Below are 24286 nucleotides of genomic sequence, written 5' to 3'. Positions count from 1 at the left end.
TGCATTTAGCATGAAATGTTGTTTCTGTTTCCGCAATCAACATCTTCAAATCAATAGGATTTTCTTCAATGGAGAAATATAAAACTGAGTTGCAACGCCTAAGTTATTTCTTTGATGGACAGGTAAGAAAATTACTAATAAACGGAATTATTGTATAAATCACTTTTTTGATGATAGATGGCAGTATACAGTCCAACACTATTGTGGTATCAGTAAATAAAGAAATGAATGAACCTTTAAAAAAGAAAAGTTCAAAAACAAAATTCACAGCACATATTCTGATGTTTTTGCAATAGAGCCTTGCTTAAGATCTCCAGTAGGCTACTCTGTAATTCATCAATTTATTAGTTTACAAGATATGAACTATACAAATATTATACAACCATATACAGTCATAAACATCCCAATTCTGCATGGTTCTGCCTCCATCCATAGGCATTTATTTGTCTGCTCGCACAAATGCAGAGAAAACGCTGTCCTTCTGTTCCAGCAGGATGTCTGGTTCATCGTATTCTAAGATGGCACCGTGTTTCATCACGATCACCACGTCTGAGCCCAGGATAGTGTGAACGCGATGCTGTCCAACACAAAACACATCAGCCATCGGATTATAATGAGACTCACCCTTCAACCCTATGGAAACTTGTTTCTGCCGTGGAATAAAAAAAAAAAAATAAATAAATAAATAAAAAGGGAGTCAGAATTATGAGATTTAAACTCACAATTGTAAGAGTTGAGAGAGAATTTGTGGAAAAAGCCAGAATTATGTGATACACTGCAAAAAATGCTTTTTTCTTAGATTTTTTGTATTTTGTTTCCAGCCAAAATATCTAAAAATTCTTAAATCAAGAAGGATTTTCTAGACAAGCAACAAATTGTCTTGTTTTCAGAAAAAAAAAAAAAAAACATGCAAAAAATGCTTTTCTTACTTAGATGTCTTACTTTTTTTGTCTTGTTTCCAGCCACAATATCTAAAAATTCTACAATCAAGAAGGATTTTCTAGACAAGCAAACATTATTGTCTTGTTTTTAGAAAAAACAAGTCAAATTTAAGTGAGTTTTTGCTTAGAACAAGCAAAATAATCTTATTTCAAGCAGAAAACAAGATTATTTTGCTTGTTTCAAGCAAATACTCACTTCATTTTGACTTGTTTTTTCTAAAATCAAGACAATAATTTTTGCTTGTCTAGAAAACCCTTCTTGATTTTAGAATTTTTAGATATTGTGGCTGGAAACAAGACAAAAAAAAGTAAGAAATCTAAGTAAGAAAAGCATTTTTTGCAGTGTATAAACAGAATTTTGACATAAGCTCAAAATTGTGAGGGGAAAAAAGAATTCTCAGAATTCTGAGATAAACTTAAAACTGTTAGGGGGAAAAGCCTGAATTGAGATAAACTGAGAATTGTGAGATATAAATTTAGAATTTGTTTGGAAAAAGTCAGAATTGAGAGATATAAATTCAGCATTGTGAGGAAAAAATCAGAATTGTGATAAAGTCTGAATTCAGATATAAACCCAGAATTGTGGGGGAAAGGTCAAAATTGTGAGATATGAACTAACAATTGTGAGAAAATAGTCTGAATTGTGAGATGTAAACTTTGAATTTGTGTAAAAAAGTCAGAATTATAGGATACAAATTCAGCATTGTGAGGAAAAGTCAGAATTATGAAATAAACTCGGAATTCTGATATAAACTCATAATTGTGAGATATAACCTTAGAATTCGTTTTAAAAAGTCAGAATTATAGGATGTAAACTCAGCTTTGTGAGGAAAAAGTCAGAATTGTGAGATATAAACTCAGAATAGTGAGAAAATTCAGAAATTTCAGAAGTGAGATAAAAACAAAGAAATGTGGAGGAAAAGTCAGAATTATCAGATATAAACAGCATTGTGAGGAAAAAGTTAGAACTGTGAGATATGAACTCAGAATTGTAAGGAAAAAGTCAGTATTGTGAGACATAAACTCAGCTCAGAATTACCTTTTTAACATGACTTTTTTCCTCAGAATTGTGAGTAAAAAATAATTATTGCAAAATAAAAATTATAAGATTATAAGATTTTTTTTTTTTTTTTTCATTGGCAGAAATAAGCTTCCATATAATTCAGCATATTGACGTGAAGGTTGCTGTGGATCAGCATGAACAGATCAAAATATCTAGATTTGGTGAATTCTGTATAGTTTGGTATGGTATAGTTTATAGAGGTGCAGGGACTTACTGCTATCGTAACCACTGTTCGGTCTGCAAACGCCGTCATGACTACTTTCTGCAGAATACTTTCCTATAAGAACAAAGATCCCGATTAGGTAAACTTCACATGCACCATGAAGCCATTGAATCATGTCAGTCTTGTTCTCACTGTGGCCATGTCGATAGATGCTGTAGCTTCATCCATAATGAGGATGCTGGTCTTCCTCACGAAGGCTCGCGCGAGACAGAAAAGCTGCCGCTGGCCCTGACTGAAGTTCTCTCCTCCTTCAGTCACCATGGCATCTGTGGAGTGGTCCGGATGGTTCAATTAAGCTCATAAAATTATAAAATCATTCAGTTAAATAGACAAGTTATTTACACTACCAGTTAAAAGTTTGGAATAATTAAGATTTTTTTGAATGAAGTCTCTTCTGCTCACCAGGCTTCATTTATTAAATCAAAAAATACAGTAAATAATAATCAGAAATCTTTCTTGAGCAGCAAATCAGCATATTGGAATGATTTCTGAAGCATAATGTGACACTGGAGTAATGATGCTGAAAATTCAGCTTTGATTACAGCAATAAATTATATTTTACAATATGCTCACATAGAAAACATTTCTTTTAAATCGTAATAATATTTCACAATTGTTACTGAATTTTTGGTCAAATAAATGCAGCCTGGCCTTTTTTTTTTTTTAAAGAAAATCTTAATTATTCCAAACATTTGACTGGTAGTGTTTACGAGTCATTTTTGTTCTGCTCATCCAGTCTTCACTTTTAAAAGATGACAGAACTCATTGAACTCACCTAGTCCTCCAGGTAAACCTTTAACAACTGGCATTAGCTGAGCAATTTCAAGAGCCTCCCATAGCATCTGATCTGTGGCTTTTCTCTCTGGATCCAGATTAAACCTGAGAAAGACAAAAAACAAGTGCATGCATGCTGAAAGACTAGAAAAGTCTGCACTGGATGAGGTGTTTATACAAGCAACCTTACAGAAAATACAGTTTAAAAGATTTCAGAAAAGTGTAAATCCTCACCGAATCGTTCCACTGAATAAAATGGGATCCTGCAGGATAATGGAAAACTTTGATCGTAGAGTCTGTAGAGGAAGCTTAGCAATATCAATCCCATCAATGAAAATTTGTCCTGTGTGAGAAGAAAACACATTTGTACAATTCTAAAGACACACAAGAGATCATAACATGAGAAGTTTGATCATAAAGCTGCTGTTACCCTCAAACGTGTCCACCATTCTGAAGAGAGCCAGAGAAAAAGACGATTTTCCACTTCCAGTTCTTCCACATATTCCCACCTAGTGATAAAACATTCAGTCATCATGTGTAATTTGCTCTTATATGTTTCTTCCAGTGAAAGGTGTAAATGTGTTTGAGTAGAGCATCAGATTGACCTTCTGTCCTGGTTTGATGTGAGCATTGACGTGTCTCAGGACAGGCTTCAGGCTGCTGTCGTACCGAACGCTCAGGTTCTTGATCTGGATCTCTCCATACTTTGGCCATCCGGCAGGGACCTGAGCAGGAGCTGCAATTACATTACATTACACATCACATCTGTTGATGAAAACACTTTCTATAGAACTTTCATTAAACGTAGACACTTCAAGTTTCTATAGATATATTTCTCATGTCTGTGTGTCAAGTTTAAGTTCTTTTTTGAATTTTCAAAATAAAGATCACAGAGTTTTCTTTATTTTACAAAAGCACAAAGTTTTGTTATTATGTACACAAATGTGTATACCAAAAAAAGTAGACCCTTTACAGATTCAAATAATGTACTGTTCTTATCTGTATGTTTAAAAATTATGAGTAATTTAAGTTCCTTTAGGGGTTATCGGAAAAATGCCACAAAACGCACCGGCACGTTTGTTGACCCCAGAGGGTTACTAATATTACCAAATATTACACTTTTATGCTAAGCATAATATATAATCTACTTTCAAATGGTTAGAAATACTATTAATTACATAAATTATTATTTGATTCACATGCATATAATATTTATATATTTATTATTAGAATTTATAAGAAATACCAATATTATAACGTGACTGTAATTTAAATTTATAAAGATAAATACTAGGTAAAAAACACATTTACCAAGAAAATGTAAATGGAAAACAATACATCACTAGTTTATTTTGCTTTTCAATTTTGATTTTAAATTAATATGTGATTCATATTTGTATTTTTCTATTATATTATAATATAATATATATTTTTTTTAATTACTGCCCTCCCTCCAAAAAAGAAGTAATAATAATAATAATAATAATACTGTTATTATTATTATTATTATTATTATTATTATTATTATTATTATTATTATTATTATTATCGATTAATATAATAATATTAACATTATAAACATGAAAAAAATCAACATTAAAATACAATACAAAACATTTCAATTTAATGATTACATTTAATATAAAAAAATCTGGATTTAAATAAATTAGAATAAATTCAATAAAAATGTCAAATTTTAACATTTATACAATTTGATAAATATTAGGAAACATAAAACAAAAAAAATATAATATTTTTTTAAATTACTGCCCCCCCCAAATACAGTAATAATAATAATAATAATAATTTATATTATAATAGTATAAATATTATACATTTATATTATAATATTAACATTATATTATAATATTAATTTAATTAAATTGACGTATTGACTTTTTTTTCTGAACGGTTATGAACTACTTGTATATACCAGACAATCAATCAATCAGTATTTTTTTTTTCAGATAAACTTTAAAATATATTTAAAAAAATCTGTTTGTGAAATTAATATTTGTTTATTATTATTATTATTATTATTATTATTATTATTATTATTATTATTATTTTATTTAATTAATTAATTAAATGTTAAAGTTGTTTTTTTTTTTTGTTGTTGTTTTTTTCCCAGCTGTGTCTATGTCATTAATTGCTGTTTCTCTCACTCATGAGTCCGTCGTAGTTCTCTGGTTGAGTGTGTATCAGACTGCTGACTCTCTTTACACAGCCCAGCTGCACCTCCATGTCTGCCAGATTACGCACAATCCAGTTCAGGTAGTTTGACACCTTCATGAAGGCAGGAAAGAGGCGGTTAGTGTTTGAACACACACTAGTAAAGGCTGATGATGAGCAGATTTGTTCATGTAGTTTACCATGAGAGCATAAGTGAGTCCCAGACCCACCAGTCCTGCAGAGAGCTGACTATATAAAGCATTGGTTATAGATGCTACTGCTGCTATCAGCACCACAAATGCCCCAATGTATTCCTGCACACATCCAACACAAATAACATAATATTCATTAATAATACATAAATAATAAATTCTGGATGATTAAAATGTCAAACGCATTTATAACATGCTGAAAGTAATAATAAATGTTGATAAATATCCACATACAAGTGTAAATGTTTGCTAGGATTGCTATGTATATGAGGTTTTTTCATTACCATGCGAACCTCCAGCCAACGATTGGCTGCCATCAGGAAGAGGGAGGAGATGTTATTTGCGTCTGTGCGCTCCAGCAGTTTTTTCTTAAACCTCTGCTCATGTCTGAGACAAAACACAGTCCAGTTAATGTCGTGGTGTGTCAGATGAATAAGTGACTCATACTGAAACATTAAACATTTATCTGTGTGTGTGTTACCTGAATGCTCTAATGGTTGTGAGGCCCTCTATGGTCTGTGAGTAATGGGACAGGAGCGGCATCTCAGTGCTGTCCTCCAACTGCTGCAGATCTCTAAAATTAAAATAAATGAATACATACATAAAACAAATTAATAATGGAAGCTAAATAAAAATTATAGGAAAGGATGGAATGCACCAATAAAATAATCAGTTACTAAAATATACAATATTATCATTTTGTATTATTAAAACATTTTTAAATTCTGGAAAACAATAGAAAATATAAAGAATATAAACAAGAATGACAACAACATAAAATATAAAATATATATTTTTTAAAATATTAAATTTAAAACATATTTATCAAAAAGATAAAACTTTAATATGAACACTTTGTTAACATTACATTTTTTTACATTTGGGGAAATAATAGGAAATATAATACAAATAACACTAAATAAAAACATGAGGGAAAAAAATCAACATTAAAATTATAACACAAAAACCAACATTAAATTGTATTTATTTATTTATTTTTTATTTATTTATTTATTTTTTTTTACAAAAATTCAATAAAAAATGTACTATTTTAACATTTATACATTTTGAGAAATAATAGGAAACATAAAACAAAACAAAAAACATTACATATAAAATATAGGTTTAACAAATGTAATTATAAAAAAAATAAATAAATATGGACATTTTGTACATTAAAACATTTTAAAAATGTTTAACATTTAGGAAATATAAAAATAATATTATATATTAATACAATAATATTATGAAATATACTACAAAAAACTACGTTGGATTTAAAATTAAAACATGAAATATTAAAGAAATTATAAAGATTAAATAAAAAAATCTAAACGTAAACATTTATAAATGTTATATTTTATAATATTTAAAAACAAATTAAATCTAAAATCTATTTTTCAAAAATATGAAACTTTAATACGAACACTTTAACATTATTATTATTTTTTTTTTACATTTTGGAAATAATAGAAAATATAATACAAATAACCCTAAATAAAAACATGAAAAAAAATCAACATTAAATTACAATACAAAAAAACAATAACATTACATTTAACATTTAAAAAAAAAAAAATCTGGACTTAAATTATAAATTATAAAAATTCAATAAAAATGTACCAAGTAAAAATGTATTTTAACATTTATACATTTTGAGAAATAATAGGAAACATTAAACAAACAAACAAAAAATATATATATAAAATACAGGTTTAAAAAATGTAATTATATAAAAAATAATAATATGGACATTTTGTATCATTAAAACATTTTTTAAATGCTTAACATTTGGGAAATATAATAATAATAATATTATATATTAATACAATAATAATATGAAATATACTACAAAAAACTACATTGCATTTAAAATTAAAACATGAAAAATTAAAGAAATTCAGAAAATTAAATTATATAAAATATAAAATATATATATATATATATATATATAAATATATATATATATATATATATATATATATTAAAAAAAAAAAAAAAAAAAAACTATAAACACTAAATTTGAAAATTTGGTATATTTCAAACAAATTTACCATTTAAATTTTGGGAAATAGGAAATATAATACACAACATTATAACCAAAAAAGCAACACTGAAGAAAAAACGCTTATCACAATGTATTATAATAGTTCAGATAACCTGCCAGAATTCTACTAGACCTCAATGGTGAAACTTCATCAGTCATTCTCTCATTTGATTTTTTTTAAGTTTTATACTCAGAGACTAACCTGGATGCCACCCTAAAGTACTTCTGAATGAAGTAGCAGGCGATGGCCAATGGCAACAGAGCGATGAGAAAGAGCGGCGTGACATAAGAGATGACGCCCACAGCAGACACACACAGCAGAGTCGAGCGGCTCAGACACTCCAGAGTGACCGGAATGTGCTGGAAACACAACACAGTTCATCAGATTCCAAACAGTCTCCCATTCAAGCACTAACCAAATCAAACCTGACTTAACTTCCCAGATCAGACATTAATGGCCGCAAGCATAATGTATCAGGTGTCCTGTGAAATGTCATATGTATATTTAACCTCCAGTACCTGATCGATTGTGTTGGTGTCCGTTGAGAATCGGTTTAGAATGTTCCCCAGAGGAGTCGTCTCAAATAATCTGGTGGGAAACAAATATTAGTATGTGTGTTCGGTTTTAGATAAACATAAGCTGTTAACATAATCTAACACAGACCTCATGGGTGCAAGGACTATGATGCGCAGGAGGCTGCAGTGAAGCTCTTTGGCCACCCGTAAACCCGTCCACTCCACCGCCAGAGATGTGACGAGACACAGAATGATTCCTAGAGTGCACAACACACAGAAAACCTGCAGGTACGACGAGTGACTGAACTCACAGTCCTGAAAGAGAGAGAGAGAGAACCAAACTATATTCAGCTCCACTGAAACGAACTGAAAAATATAGAGCGCCTTTCAAACATTTGAGGCTGGTAAGATTTGTTTAATGTGTTTAAAAGAAGTCTCTTCTGCTTATCCAGGCTACATTTATTTGATCAAAAATACAAGAAGAATGTGACATATTATTATAATTATATATATATATAAAATATACAGTATCTCACAAAAGTGAGTACACCCCTCACATTTCAGTAATGATTTTAGTATATCTTCTCAAGGGACAATACTATAGAAATGAAACTTGGATATATTATAGAGTAGTCAATGTGCAGCTTGTATAGCAGTGTATATTTACTGTCCCCTGAAAATAACTCAACATACAGCCATTATTGCCAAAACAGCTGGCAACAGAAGTAAGTACACCCTAAGTGAACTTGTCAAAACTGTGTCCAAAGTGTCAATATTTTGTGTCAAACCATTGTTATCTAGCAATGCCTCAATCATTCTGGGCATGGAATTCACCAGAGCTGCACAGGTTGTTGCTGGGATCCCCTTCAGATCCTCTTCAAATCCTCTATAATGACATCATGGAGTTGCTGGATGTTAGACACATGGTGCTTCTCCACCTTCCGCTTGAGGATGCCCCATAGGTGCTCAATAGGGTTCAGGTCAGATCACCTTCACCTGCACCTTCCTCAGCAAGGCAATTGTCATCTCGGTGGTGTGTTTGGGGTCATTACCATGTTGGAAAACTGTTGTTCGGCCAAGTTTCTGAAGGGAAGGCATCATGTTCTGCTTCAGAAATGTACAGTACATAATGGAATCCATGTTTGCCCTCAATGAACCGCAGCTTCCCAGTACCAGCAGCACTCATGCAGCCCCAGACCATGGTGCTACCACCACCATGCTTGACTGTAAGAGAGACACAATTTTCTTGCTACTTCTCACCAGGGCATCACCACACATGCTGGACACCATCTGAGCCAAACAAGTTTATCTTAGTCTCATCAGACCATAGGACATGGTTCCAGTAATTCATGCTCTTGGACAGGTTGTCTTCAGCAAACTGTTTACGGGCTTTCTTGTAAGCCGGCTTCAGAAGAGGCTTCCTTCTCTGATGACGCCAATGCAAACCCCGACTTGTATTGTGCAGTGTATGGTCTGAGCACTGACAAGCGGACCTTCTACTTCTGCAACCTCTAAAGCAATGCTGGCAGCACTCATGCATCTGTTTTCTGAAGCCAGGTTCTGCACCTGACGCACAGAATGAGCACTCAACTTCGTTGATCGACCCTTGCAAGGACTATTCCGAATGGAACCCGTCTTGGAAAACCTCTGTATGACCCTGTACGCGGTACTGTAACTCAGTTTCAGGTTGTTACTGAACCTCTTATAGCCTAGGCCATCTTTGTGGAAAGCAACAATTGTAATTCTCAAATCTTCAGAGAGTTCTTTGCCATGAGGTGCCTTGTTGAACATCAAGTGGTCAGTATGAGAGAATTGTACTCAAAGCACCAAATTTGAACTGCTCTAATACAAGATACACAATTTTGTATGGCCCTATCAAGCAGACAAAAACATGAACAGGATGAATAGGACATGTGGCTTTTCATGGTTAAATGACATATGCTGTTATCACTTAGGGTACTTACCTTTGTTGCCAGCTGTTTTGACAATAATGGCTGTATGTTGAGTTATTTTCAGGGGACAGTAAATATACACTGCTATACAAGCTGCACATTGACTACTCTAAAAGATATGCAAGTTTCATTTCTATAGTATTGTCCCTTAAGAAGATATACTAAAAACGTTGCTGAAATGTGAGGGATACTGTATGTTAAAATCAAATTTATTCCTATGAACAAAGCTGAATTTTCAGCATCATTACTCCAGTCTTCGGTGTCACATGATCCTTCAGAAATCATCCTAATATGCTGATTTGCTTCTAAAGTAACATTTGAACATTATAATTAACTAAAATTAAAAATAAAACCATTTTATTTAATTTAGTTGTCGAAAAAGCAACATTTCTCATTTTTATTTAGTTCGAAATAAGTGAAACTAAAACAACTATATATATAAATCAGTGACCCTGGACCACAAAACCAGTCATAAGGGTCAATTTTTCGAAATTGAGCTTTATACATCATGTGAAAGCTGAACAAGCTTTCCACTGATGTATGGTTTGTTAGGATAGGACAATATTTGGTCGAGATACGACTATTTGAATATATGTAATCTGAGGGTGCACAAAAATCAAAATAATGAGAAAATCACCTTTAAAGTTGTCCAAATGAAGCTCATACTAATGCATATTACTAATCAAAAGTTAAGTTTTGATATATTTACAGTAGGAATTTTACTAAATATCTTCATGGAACATGATCTTTACTTAATTTCCTAATGATTTTTGGCATAAAAGAAAAATGAATAATTTTGACCCATACAATGTATTTTTGCCTATTGCTACAAATACACCCCAGCGACTTAAGACTGGTTTTGTGGTCCAGGGTCACATATATAAAAACAAAAAACTAACAAAAACAACTAAGAAAAAAACTAAGAAAAATCTACTTGTAAAAATGACAAAAACAAACCAAATTTATTAAAACTTTAACTAAAATTAAAATGCAAAGTATAGAAAATATACCTATAATAGTATCTTGATGACACTAAAACTTTGATGCATTTTATTTTCCAGGAATTTTTGATGAACAGAAAGTTAAAAAGAACAGCATTTATTTGAAAAAAAAAAAAAAAAAAAAAAAAACCTTTTGTAACATTATATATGAATTTAATTTCTTTAATTTATTTGGAAAAACAGACAAAAAATCTTACAGACCACAAATTTTGGAACGGTAGTGTATTCCTTTGACATAGCTATGCATTATTTTGCTATTGTTTCCTGGGAGTGATCCTATTTTGAAACTGATTCTATGAAAACACCAAGGCATTTACCAAAGAAAAACAACAGTCATTCAGCTGGGACTAAAGACTTGCAGTTGTAGGGCACAGACAGTCTGCTGGGACTGAGATTGAAACTCAAACAGCTGCGATCAAACCCTTGAGGATAAAGCAGTGCACTAGTGTGTGTGTGTTTGTGTTTGTACTTAAGCGTGTGACATGGTCTCTGTGGATTCACACAACAGCTTTTCACTCAAAAAGTAGCTAAGAATTCAACAACTCTTCAGACTTCTCCAGCAGTATCAAAACCAACTCGTGTTTCAGTGATCTCACCTTTGTGGCAGTGCAGTTACTCTCTGCACTTTCGATCTGAGCTGCGATGACGTGTGACGTCCAGTGCGCAAGCCAGAAGTCAATGGCGACCATCAGCGAGTGTTTGGTGAGCTGAGAAAGAACGAGCAGCGGCAGCAGCAGCAAACCTGCAGTTCTCAAGTAAGTCGCGAAGGAGCTCCAGGGAATTGTGGTTCTGTGACGCAGCTCTGCCCTGAGGCTGTCCTCATCAGTGGTGGTGGAGCTGTCTGCAAACACAATAAAACAACATCCAATCTCATTCTGGAAGAGGTTAAACAGAGTTCAGCCTGCTTGTTCCACTGATTAGATCAGATGGAATGAATCACATAAAGGTGAAGTGTGTCATTTTGAAAATGCATTCTGTTGTCAGAGCAGAAGCACAAATGTTTATTTTATTTTATTTTATTTTACATACACTACCATTCAAAGGTTTGGTGTCCGTAAAATACCGTAAGATAACTGTTATTTTAAAATACAATTTATACCTGTTATACAAAGCTGAATTTTTAGCAGCCCAATTAACAGCCTGATTTGCTACTCAAGAAATAGTTCTTATTATCAGTGTTGAAAACAGGAGATAACAAAGTTATTACATTTAAATAAAATGGAAAATAAAACCATAAAAATTATTTTCCTTAGAATAAAATAAATGTTAATTTTAATTAATTTAAATTTTATTTCAGCTAGTTGCAACTAAAACAATAACTAATAAAAAATGACAAAATCACAAAATTACTAAATCTTGAACTAAAATTAAAATTAAACCGGGACATAGAAAGTAAAAATTAATGATACTGTTGAAACATGTTAATACTAAAATAACATGGGCTGCTTCATTGTCAGTTTCAGGATTCAGGATTATTTGATGAAAATAAAGCTCAAAAGAATAGTGCTTATTTAAAATATTTTTTTTCAGCTTTTATTATTTATTTTATTTTATTTTATTTTATTTTATTTTATTTTATTTTATTTTATTATTAATTTCATTATCAGTTGCTTCATTATCAATTTCAAGATTCAGGAGTATTTGATGAAAATAAAGTTCAAAAGAATTTCATTTATTTGAAATATATATTTTTTCCAGTTTTAATTTAATTTAATTTATTATTATTATTATTATTATTATTTTTAAATAAAGTCTCTTTTCCACATTATGGCTGCATTTATTTTATCAAATGCAGTAAAATGATAACAGAGTTATTACATTTAAATAAAATGGAAAATAAAAATAATTTTCCTTAGAATAAAATAAATGTTAATTTTAATTAACTAAAATTTTATTTCAGCTAGTTGCAACTAAAACAATAGCTAATAAAAAATGACAAAACCACAAAATAACTAAATCTTAAACAAAAGTTTTGTAGTCCTAGTTGTTCTTAGTTGCACAGAAATAACACACTTCACCTTTAATAATTACACTTCTGTGATAAACAATAATCAGAGTTCATTTCTTAGAAGGCTTGTTAAATTATCAGTAAATGAACATGCTGAATAATTGCAGTGGTGAATTCATTTCAGCCCACTCATGCATCAGGTAGGCGAATGAAACAAGGCAGGGAAATGAGAAGAAGATGCAGCTGTTTCTCCAAACACTCCATGCATTTCATGCCTCTAAGACTCAAACAGGATTGTTCAGGACAATGAAGCGCATTACACGAGCATGAAAATAATGCAGGATGGCTCTACGTTTGGGATGTTAATTAGTTATCACTAATGCGATAACAGCAGCGTATCCTTGGATTTCTTGTGGACAGAAAACACTTTGCTTTACTTACCACCTACATACCGAATACCTAATTTGATAATTATAGGTCACAGGAGCGTAGTAAATGTTTTGTGTGCTGTATTGTTGACGATGTTACATAACTCTACTCAGATTGAGAGCAGCGTTGTAATGACTTCACTGGTAAACAGCAGTGTTTTTTAACATCCTCAGGCTGCATGCTATTCATCAGAGGATTCATGCTAGTCCAGACCTTTGACTTCACTAACAGTAACATCAGCAGCTGGATGAAGCCCACACATGTGACGCCACAATATGAAGACAAGAACATCAGAGTTAATTCCAGGAGTGAAGACAAATGTACAGATGATACTCTGACAGGTACAATGAAATATAGCAATTATTACATGATAATGACCTGTCAAGTGCTGCAGAGCATAAATCTGTATGGCTAAAATTTCTATTACAAATTTAAATGCTTGAGAGTTTCATGTTTGGATGAAGGAGACCTTTTACCTTCATCCTCGTCCTCGGTGGCCAGAGTATCTCTAGAGTACATGGCCCGCCTGAAACTCTTCCTCTTCAGTTCTGTAGAGTTCTCCTGTGAAAATGTTAAAGCACTGAATGAAAGAATGAATCCACACATTTTAAGTGTAATTCAATTTTAGAACAAAGAAGAATAAATGTTTATTTATACGATCATTTATAAGATCATTATATCAAAGAAGCATAAATAAATGTTTCTAAAATATTTATGTATTATTGCATTTTAGAATGTCATATCAAAGAAACCTTTTCATAAATAAATAATTATTTTAAAAAATGCATTTGTTTTTTATTAAGAAGAATATCATACAAAATAAGTATTTTATTAATGAATATACATTAAGTAATAAATGAAGAATATAAATGAAAATAATTGAAGTATTTAATAAATAAATACATTTTTTATTTAATAAATAAAGTAATGAATGAAGAATATGAATGAAAATAAATGTATTAAGTATTAAATATGTATAATGTATAAAGGAATTAAATAAATAATTAAGTTTCTAAAATATTTGTTTATTTCATATCAAAGAAACATTTTTATAAATAAATAAATATTTAAAATGCATTTGTTTATTTTCTTATAAAGAATATCATATAAAATAATTATTATTATAAATGGACACATGCATTTTAAATAAATACATAAATAAATATCTTTGTAAAATATTTATGTATTTATTTCATGTTAGAAGGTCACAAATGTTCATAAATAAATACATATTTAAAAATGCATTTGTTTATTTTCTTATCAAGAATCATATAATATAAACTAAGTTTATTATAAACGGACAAATGCATTTTAAAGAAATATTGATTATTAATTTCAGAAGATCACATCAAAGAAGAATTTTATATATGAATGAATTAAATTTCCAAATTTGTATTAATTCATTTTATTTTAGAAGATCATATCAAGGATACATTTTTATTAATAAATATATATTAATTTGTCTTGTTTAAAAACATCTATAAAAGAAGCATTTTATTAATAAATAAATACAATTAAAAAATTAAACATTTAGAAAAAAATATATTTTTATATAAGCCTTTTTTTTTACTTTGTTCTGTCTGTTCATCAGAGTTCTCCACTGTTCAAACAGTTCAGGTTCGGCACACTGGATGTCCTTTAAGGTCCCTTGTGTCTGCACTGTCCCGTCCCGCATGGCTATAATCTATGGGACGAATATAAAAGGAACACATTTTACAAAGCTGGCCAACAAATGAGGCTCCTGAAGATCAGCTTCCATGGGCTCCTAGACAACACATGTACTGATAATATGTCTTAAATACTCCTAATTATTTTAAAAATGTCCGCCAAATGCATAAATGTGAATGTACGACAAGCCATTACTATGCCCAAATTCAACAGTTTGACCCATTCAGGCCGACTTAACATGACAGGTGGCAATTATGAAATCAATCAATCAATTATTGGACAGTTATAGCAGTCTGTACCCAGTCTGCATGAGGTAAATACTGCAGCTTGTGAGTGACCAACACAACAGTCCTCTTCTCCTGTCGAAGGAACTTGAGGATTCCTTCATGCATGAGATGATCGCTGAGGTGAATGTCCAGAGCTGAAAATGGGTCGTCCTGAAAGCACAGATTACAGTACTTATGTTTACTGTACTAACACAGCTGCTTAATGAGGCTTTTGAATGTGTGAAGAATGAAGCTCAGACATTGGGCTTAACTTACCAAGAAAACCACATTAGTCTGCTGATAAAGAGCTCGAGCCACACTGATCCGCTGACGCTGGCCGCCGGACAGAATGATCCCCTGCAGGACAGAAACACAAACAGTGACTGAGACTAATACAGACAGAGAATAGATACACATAACATGTATTTATGCTTAGTTTGTGTTATAATAAGTGAGATGTACCTTCTCTCCAATCACGGTCTGGTCTCCCTGTGGCAGTGTGTCAATATCTGGCTGTAGCTGACAAACCTCAATCACCTCCTTATATCTGAGGAGAGAAGAGGAACAACAGCAAGATCAAACTTTCATATCAGCCTCAGAAACACAATCCAGCCATAAATATTAGTATTGCAGTTTTACAGTTGTGAAAATGTAAAATAAAAGAATTATTATTATAGTATTTTTTTAAATACCCAGTTTTTAATTGTATATGTTTATATTATTACTACTAATAATTAATTAATTACTAATTACAAATAACAAAATATAATAATAATAATAATAATAATAATAATAATAATCTGTCAATTAAACCTATAGTTAAATATTTTTTTTCTAATTATTTGTGATATTTACCAACAATTTCTGACTGAAAAGTTTTAAAATAATTTTATATATTATAGATACAAATGTAAACATACATTTTTAAATAATAATATAAATAATATTAAATTATGATAGCAAGAACACTGTAATATTGCAAATAAAGATTTTTCATAATCTAGGCTGCATATAATAAAATACATATATACAAATTCCCACAAGGCTTTTTAACCAACTGAAACAGCAAGATGTCTTTGGTTAACTATTGTTTACAAACGTAATAAAATACAATGATTTTTATTACTTCAGCTAGTTGCGACATTTAATTTTTGTTTAGTTTAAATTGAAGCCTAAATAAGCTAAAAACTAAGAAAACTATATAGACATAAAAATTTAAACCTAAAAAAAAAAAAAAAAAAAAAAAAAAAAACACAACAAAATTTAAATAATAAAAAAATACATTCAATTTAAAATATTAACAAAAACTACAATAGTATATTTATAATAGTAAAATAGCACTGCATCAAACCACATAAACCAGCATGTTTCTAAATGCAGAAATTTCACGGTCAGCATTAAACTACAGATTCTGCCAGTTATTAAAGGAGATTCTGCAGACTAGGCAGCACAGCTACTCTTACGTAACAGAAAAGCCTCATGGACAGGCTGTGATTTTTGTTTCCTCTGATGACACTGACTTTTGGGAATCCCATTGAGATCCCACTGTTTTTTCCCAGTAGGTTATTTGTAAGGCAGATAAAAAAACACTTTATTGTGGCCTCTGGACAGTTTCAGGATCTATTGTGTTTGTGCAGAGTCGAGTGAGGAACATTTTCATCCACACGCATCTCTCACATGACTGAACACGAAGGAATCCAGGACAGCACTTACATTAGGAAATCACAGGGCTGTATTACCTCTTCTCATTGGGGGCCATGTCAAACAAGATGTTCTCCTCAACCGTAGCATTTAAGAGCCAAGGCCTCTGGGAAGCGTAAGCCACTGAACCTCTGTTCCTGAAACCAGAAGCACAGCTTGGGGTTTACTTATAGTTTGTAAAGTATAAAATGGAGAAGCAGGACAGAATGCAATTAAAATAATAATTTATTTACCTGAGCAACTGTTTTCCACTCATATACTGTGCTCTGTAAGACAAAATAGATAAAAATAAATAAATAAATAAATACATACATACTTATATAAAGTTTGTGTGTGTGTATAAGTGTATATATATATAAAATGTAATAAATAATATATACCTCACGTTTTCTTCTGAATCACTCTTGGGTAAACTATGAAAAAATTAAATAGTATTAGTATAAAATCTGATTACAGTCCAATTAAATATTTCAAAATACAAAACCTAAATATAAAATTAAGAAGAGAGAAAAAACTACATTTATGTTTACTGTAAAGTGTTTACAAAATGGATTAAAAATGTATATATATATATAGTTTTAATTGTTTATATTTCAGTTTTTTTCCGTTTATTTCCAGTAATTTTAGTACTTCAAGTTAACGTATTTCATCTATCTATCTATCTATCTATCTATCTATCTATCTATCTATCTATCTATCTATCTATCTATCTATCTATTTTAGCTTGATTTCTATTAACAAAAATGTTTTTATTACTTTTAGTTAATAATAACTCAGATATAGAGAAGCTGTGAAGGGTATCAATGTTGTACTAATGCTTTTTAACATGATGACTACATTTTAAAAAAAGCACGGCCTCTCATAATCTTATAATACGGCATTAGTGTTGTGTGCTCTGCTGATTTTTACCTGTTCCATGTGATGCTTCCAGAAATCTTCTGCATTTCTCCCAGTGCAGCCAGTAAAAGAGAGGATTTCCCACACCCCACCTGACCTACGATCATCGTCAGCTGACCTAACAGATCAGGTGGAGTCAGAGAAAAAAACAGTTAGTCTTTCGATTAAATATTCAAGTGCAACACTCGAGCAAAAGTAAGACAAAACCTCACCAAAAGGAACCTTTATGTCGATATTGGTCAGAGTCGGGCATCCCTGCGTCCATGTGAAGTAGCCATTTATAATCTACGAACCAAAGAAACGTTCTTGTTAAAGCAAATATGAGTTTGAGTCCCTCAAATGTGTAACTATTAAACGTGTCACTGTCAAAACATCAACATCAACCGTATCTGTCAGAAAATCTATCAATGTTATTAACATTTATAACATTCATTATTTAGTAAAACGAATCAAACCTTTAAACACACATCCTCGTCCTGAGCAGCTAATGCTGTCAGTTCCTGGTCCTGCTGCTCAAAGTTCCTGTTCACGTCCTGTTTGGCTTTACTCTTACGATTCACTAGTTTAGCCTGGAGCTGTAATGCATACTGAGGAGAAAGAGCAAAATCTGTTCATTCATGCAATCCAGAAATTATTCATAAAAAAAGATAATAATAATAATAATAATAATAATAATAATAAGAAGAAGAAGAAGAAGAAGAAGAAGAAGAAGAAGAAGAAGAAGAAGAAGAATTATAATAAATAATAATAAGAATTATAATAAATAATAATAAGAAGAATATGGTAATTTGGTAATTGTGAATGTTTCATTTCATTTATTATTATTATTATTATTATTATTATTATAAAAAATTTAAAAATACTAAATAAAAACAAGATAAGAAATTAGTAATATAAAAATAAAAAAGTATACAAAAAAGATTATTTTAACAACAACAACAGCAATAATCATCATCATCATCATCATCATGTATATAAAAGAAAAATAAAAAATACAAAATAAAAACAAAATAAGAAGTTAGTAATATATATATAAAAATGTATATAACAAAGATTATTTTATAACAATAATAATAATAATAATAATAATAATAATAATAATAATAATAATAATAATAATAATAATAATAATAAAATCGAATTGGGACTTCTCTGATAAAAACTGTGATTTAAAATTTAAAATAAAAAAATAAATAAATAAAAATAAAAATAAAATCCAGGCATGCAAACTTTGGCCAAAATGTATTGCTTATATATCAATATGGTGAATGAACGAATGAAAGAAAGAATGAATAAATAAATAAATAATTATTATTAAATAAAAAATATAAAGAGAAATAGTACAACTGTAATATAAAATATTATTTCATATAAATTAAATTATATTACAATTGTAATAATAATAATAATAGCTATTAAAAATTAAAAATAGAATATTTAGGAAAATAATAATAATAATAATAATAATAATAATAACAACAATACATTTGATTTTATATTTTATAACTATAAAATTACAATACTGATACTTATGGCTGTCTAAATTTCTCTTAATTTGAATATTTTTAGTTAATTAAAAATAGCTACACTAAGCGAAACTGGGTTTTATTTTAATTAATCGTGCAGTCCTAGTTTTGAGTATAGATGCCTTTAAAACAATCAAATATTCATTCTTAAAGAGCAATACTCAGTCTTCTTTTAACTTAACCTTTCTTAAAATATATACTTTAGTTTTCTGTGCAAAAAAATCAGTTCACAGATGGGTTGGGAAGGGCATGATGCTGAACTCACCACAGACTTAATGTTGCCGTTGTTGTTTGCTGGAGTTTGGACTACAGGATCGTGATAGATTTCAATCTCAGTACTGCCAAGAAATTCACTCAGCTTCTGCACACTGAGAAGAGGTAAAAAAAAAAAAAAAAGGGCAAATGTGTGAAACAATAAAGGCTGAAAAGACTGGAAGCATTAGTTACTCAAATGTATGAACATTAAATACATCGTAATGCAACACATCAGGATGAAGGCTGTCAATCACCTGACGAGAGCCTTGACGGTGGAGTGCAGGACGCTGGAGAGCAGGAAGAGGGGCGTCACCAGGATGTGGAAGAGCGACAGGGAGCCGAACGCCACAGCAGGAGACAGATTGAAGTCTGAAGCGCTGTGCACGTGCACATGAACCACAAAAATCTGCCAGAAAAACACATGCATCACACTGCAATTGCACACACATAGAAATTTCACACTGAAATACATAAGTGTCTGTTGGATTTACAAATCAATGTTTGTGAATGAACTGAGTTGTGTGACAGAGTATTACATAAGAGAGAGTGAATGTGTGGACTGAAATAAAAGCTCACTGTGAGAACAGCAGCAATTGGGATGGCAGCATTCATGAAGACTGAGGACAAAAATGAAAGAAATAATTGCATTTTTACTAGCTGAAAGTCTGAATGACATACAAATGCAGTAAAATAAACATCATGATTTAAATATATTTATATTATAAAGTATACTTACAATTTTATGTATAAACAATATATAATTACATAACTGAATTTGACTGTAAAATTGACAGTAGCATTTTCTGTGAATATGCTTTGAAACAATATGTATGGTGAAAAGCGAATCAAATAAACTTGAATCAAACTGAATTAAATTTTTAGGTTTTTGTAATTATTAATATACAATTTAATTTTACACTGTAACATATTTAATAATCTAAGTTTTCCAAATATGACTTATGAGGGTTTTTTGCTGACAGATGGCTGTTATCTCTAACATGCACATGCCCTGCAAAATCACTGTGTAAACTGCACATCCGCTCTGATTTTAGACAAATTTTGCATGTGAAGCCTCACTGGAGAGAGACGTGTAGAGCGCAAACGTGCGCAGGTTTCTCAGCTCTTGTCTGCGTGTTTCCTCCACGCTGGATCTGAAAATGTGCTCCCATGCGTACAGCTTCAGCAGCTTGATTCCCCTCAGCAGCTCATTGGTTTTCTTCAGTCTCTCGCCGGTGTATTCCTGTAACACACACCATCACAGCATACAGTGTCTGACTGCTATTGTAACGCAATCAAGGTTATATACAGTGTTTAAGTCTTATAATAAGCAGGGGCTAAAAACAAGAGTCCCAACAGAACATTTCAGGTTTTTTCTATTCTATTTAAGCTATTTACTGCATAGTGACAGTATCTATACATCCAAATGGCAAATCAATATCAGTAAATTGCTCACCAGTGTACTCTTCTGTGCCCGTGAGAGCCGTGTGGCCACAAAATACTGCAGAGGAGCCAAAACGGTGATGACCGTCGCACCGATCAGAGCGCTGACCCCCAGCAGATAATACAGCAGAAAAACCCCAATCACAATCTACACATGAAAACAATACAGCACAATTTGCAACGTATATAAAATCTATTTAGGTGGGTGATTATACAATAGTAACATGTAGTGTAAAAAAATAAATAAATAAAATATACATATATGAGACTATTCAAACGCCAACTCTCAAAACTCCCAGAATCACCTCAGACTTAATCAAGGTTCCCTTCCATATACTTTTTCTTATCCATTTAAACTCATTCAAACTAACAGCTAGCTAACATTGCTAATCATGCTAGAATCATGCTAGTAACATGCTAATCATGCTAGAAACATGCTAGTAACATGCTAGTAACTTGCTAATCATGCCGGAATCTTGCTAACAACATGCTAGTGACGTGCTAATAATGGTGACAACACGCTAGTGACTTGCTAATCATGCGATAAACATGCTAGTAATTTGCTAATCATGCTAGCAACATGTTAGTTACATGCTAGTAATATGCTAGTAACATGCTAATCATGCTAGTAACACAGTAATCATGCTAGAAACATGCTAGTAACTTGCTAATAACTTGCTAATCATGCTAGAAACATGATAGTAACATGCGAGTAACTTGCTAATTATGCTAGAATCATGCTAACAACATGCTAGCCCTGGTGAAAAAAACAGCATATGCTGGTGGGTATGTTTTGATGCTGGGATGCTGGTTAGGTATGTTTTGATGCTGGTTTAAGCTGGTCCTTTGTTGGTTGATGCTGGTCATGTTATATAACCATAACCAGCAAAGGACCAGCTTAAACCAGCATTAAAACACACCTACCAGCATATGCTGTTTTTTTCACCAGGGAGTAACTTGCTAATTATGCTAGAATCATGCTAACAACATGACAGTAACATGCTAATATCTATCTTTAAAACTACTTCAAACCGAAAAGCTTCTAACTTCTAGCTTTTAAAATGTTTTAAACTTCGTTTAAACATTGGCTTTCTCAAGCCAACTTCAAAGTTTGTCTTGACAAACTTTTTAATCTAGTAATTTGTTTTTGTTGTTTTACAGTATAACTGTAAGTTACAACAGTAATATTTTATTTTTATACATATATTTTATAGACATTTATTTTTATCAATATGTTAATTTTATAATCAGTTTAAACCGATAAAATCATCAATATTGTTTTAGTATCATAGAGATACTGTTATAGCTTTTATTACCATTTTGAAATAGTTTTTATTTTCATATATTCTATTTTTATTTTAATTTTCATTACAGTTTTATTCGTTTTGTTGTTTGCTGAAATAAAAGCAATTTTTATATATTATTTTATTATTATATTTCATTATTATTATTTAATTCAGTTAACGTTTATTTTATTTCAAGTGACAATATTTTATTTTTACATAGTTTTAGTTTTAGTTATCTGTAATTACGCTGCTAATAATAATGACCCCAAGAGAGGTCGTTATTTCAGTGTTAAAATTGTTATATGTGACTAAATAATTGCAATATAATTTTTAAAAAAGTTATAGCCCCATATATAATTCATTTTACAATAAAAACAATTAAAATATAACAAAACAATCTAAATAGTTTACAATAAATAAAAATCAGTAATAAAACAGTTACTGAAAAAAAAAAAAAAAGATTCAATATTTCATCAGTTTATTTGACCATTAACCACCATCAGAGAACTGTGAATATGCGTTATGTGTTGTTAAATTCTTGAAATATAAATTTAAAATCTCTAAAATATTTAAAGTGGTACTTTAAATAAATATTTTACACCTAAGATGTTTAGCTTACTAAAAGATTTGGATACACTTGGTATAAACAGTATAAAACAATAGTTCATCTTAACCTGAACCGGCATGGCCCACAGGTTGGGACAGAGAAAGAAGAACCACATGAGGTGGTTTGTGTCTCGAGCCACTAGACTGCAGATCTGAGCCGTAGTCATGTCACCCATAGACATGTTAGATGTGCACAGACGCATGATCTTATGATAAATCTTAGTCTGTATGGGAAAAAAGTAAAACAAATAAAATTAAATTTACAAATAAAATGTCAAACAATTACCTTTAAAACTTCCTCCAAACAACTGGCTTAAGCTCTAACAAAACACTAAGCACAAAAAAACAGAATGAATCACACCTGAATGGCTCCTCTTAGTTTGATTCCAGTCTCGATGGCCACATAATAAGATGCCTGTAGGAAGGTTCTCTGCAGCAGCAGCGCCAGAAACAGCAGTACGGCCAGAACATACGCGTTTGCTAAGAATGCTTCTGAGGAAATGAAGTGCACTCCAAGCAGCTTCACCTACGAAAGAGAGTCAAGTATGTAAAATACTGACCAATGGGTGAATCTTGCAAAGACACGTCCAGGTCGCAGTTCTACGGAAGCCCATTTTCGCCATGGAAAAATGTAAAATAAAATAAAATAAAATAAAAGGTCATTTTGCAACTTTTGATCTTACAATTAGGGCTGCAGTTTAACGTGTTAACTTAATGAATTAGTTATGAAAAAAATAACGAGATTAAAATATTTTAGCCATTTATTAATATTTTGAAATAGTTTTTATTTCCATATATTCTATTTTTATTTAAGTGACAATATTTTATTTTTACATAGTTTAAAAAAATTTAAAAAAAGGTAATTTGCAACTTTTTATCTCACAGTTAGGGCTGCAGTTTAATGTGTTAAATTAATGAATTAGTTCTGAAAAAATAACGTGATTAAAATATTTTAGTCAGTACATACTGTTATAGCTTTTATTAATATTTTGAAATAGTTTTTATTTTCATATATTCTATTTTTATTCTAATTTTCGTTAAAGTTTTATTAGTTTTGTTGTCTGCTGAAATAAAAGTTCTTTTTATATGTGAAATTATTATTATATTTTATTATTATAATTTAATTCAGTTAATGTTTATTTTATTTCAAGTGACAATATTTTATTTTTACATAGTTTAAAAAAAAAAAAAAAAACTTAAAAAAAAAGGTAATTTGCAACTTTTTATCTCACAATTAGGGCTGCAGTTTAACGTGTTAACTTAATGAATTAGTTATGAAAAAAATAACATTTTTCTCAGAATATCTTCCTTTGTGTTTCATAGTTCCATCAGGCAGTTGTAATAAATTTTATGCTGAATCAAA

At 30.8% G+C, this 24286-nt stretch overlaps 1 protein-coding gene across 2 annotated transcripts in view; it reads right to left on the bottom strand.

Annotated features, from left to right (window-relative positions):
* Window positions 1–334: 334 nt before the first annotated feature.
* The window catches only part of abcc8b (ATP-binding cassette, sub-family C (CFTR/MRP), member 8b), a 33930-nt gene continuing 9978 nt past the window's right edge, over window positions 335–24286 (bottom strand). Inside the window, exons 8-41 of one of the 2 annotated variants that reach the window (XM_051134916.1) lie at window positions 23285–23449; window positions 22992–23147; window positions 21045–21179; window positions 20669–20831; window positions 20168–20208; window positions 19846–19997; window positions 19602–19704; window positions 18266–18397; window positions 18023–18095; window positions 17823–17928; window positions 17294–17326; window positions 17147–17179; window positions 16952–17050; window positions 15675–15759; window positions 15489–15569; window positions 15246–15383; window positions 14849–14962; window positions 13755–13839; window positions 13492–13521; window positions 11498–11742; window positions 8097–8263; window positions 7952–8021; window positions 7635–7792; window positions 5867–5959; window positions 5670–5772; window positions 5374–5487; window positions 5167–5287; window positions 3607–3737; window positions 3432–3510; window positions 3236–3344; window positions 3003–3106; window positions 2360–2493; window positions 2219–2281; window positions 335–577 (exon numbers count right to left, since the gene is read on the bottom strand). In XM_051134916.1, the coding sequence (XP_050990873.1) occupies window positions 440–577; window positions 2219–2281; window positions 2360–2493; window positions 3003–3106; window positions 3236–3344; window positions 3432–3510; window positions 3607–3737; window positions 5167–5287; window positions 5374–5487; window positions 5670–5772; window positions 5867–5959; window positions 7635–7792; window positions 7952–8021; window positions 8097–8263; window positions 11498–11742; window positions 13492–13521; window positions 13755–13839; window positions 14849–14962; window positions 15246–15383; window positions 15489–15569; window positions 15675–15759; window positions 16952–17050; window positions 17147–17179; window positions 17294–17326; window positions 17823–17928; window positions 18023–18095; window positions 18266–18397; window positions 19602–19704; window positions 19846–19997; window positions 20168–20208; window positions 20669–20831; window positions 21045–21179; window positions 22992–23147; window positions 23285–23449 (3753 nt within the window). In that variant the 3' untranslated portion in view covers window positions 335–439. The remainder of the gene's footprint in view (window positions 578–2218; window positions 2282–2359; window positions 2494–3002; window positions 3107–3235; window positions 3345–3431; window positions 3511–3606; window positions 3738–5166; window positions 5288–5373; window positions 5488–5669; window positions 5773–5866; window positions 5960–7634; window positions 7793–7951; window positions 8022–8096; window positions 8264–11497; window positions 11743–13491; window positions 13522–13754; window positions 13840–14848; window positions 14963–15245; window positions 15384–15488; window positions 15570–15674; window positions 15760–16951; window positions 17051–17146; window positions 17180–17293; window positions 17327–17822; window positions 17929–18022; window positions 18096–18265; window positions 18398–19601; window positions 19705–19845; window positions 19998–20167; window positions 20209–20668; window positions 20832–21044; window positions 21180–22991; window positions 23148–23284; window positions 23450–24286) is intronic. The other variant, XM_051134915.1, reaches the window with a different exon arrangement.

The sequence above is a fragment of the Labeo rohita genome, chromosome 18 (genome assembly GCF_022985175.1).
Source record: "Labeo rohita strain BAU-BD-2019 chromosome 18, IGBB_LRoh.1.0, whole genome shotgun sequence".
Lineage (NCBI taxonomy): Eukaryota > Metazoa > Chordata > Actinopteri > Cypriniformes > Cyprinidae > Labeo > Labeo rohita.
Note: the sequence above shows the minus strand (reverse complement) of the source record. Positions and strands in the feature narration are given on the sequence as shown.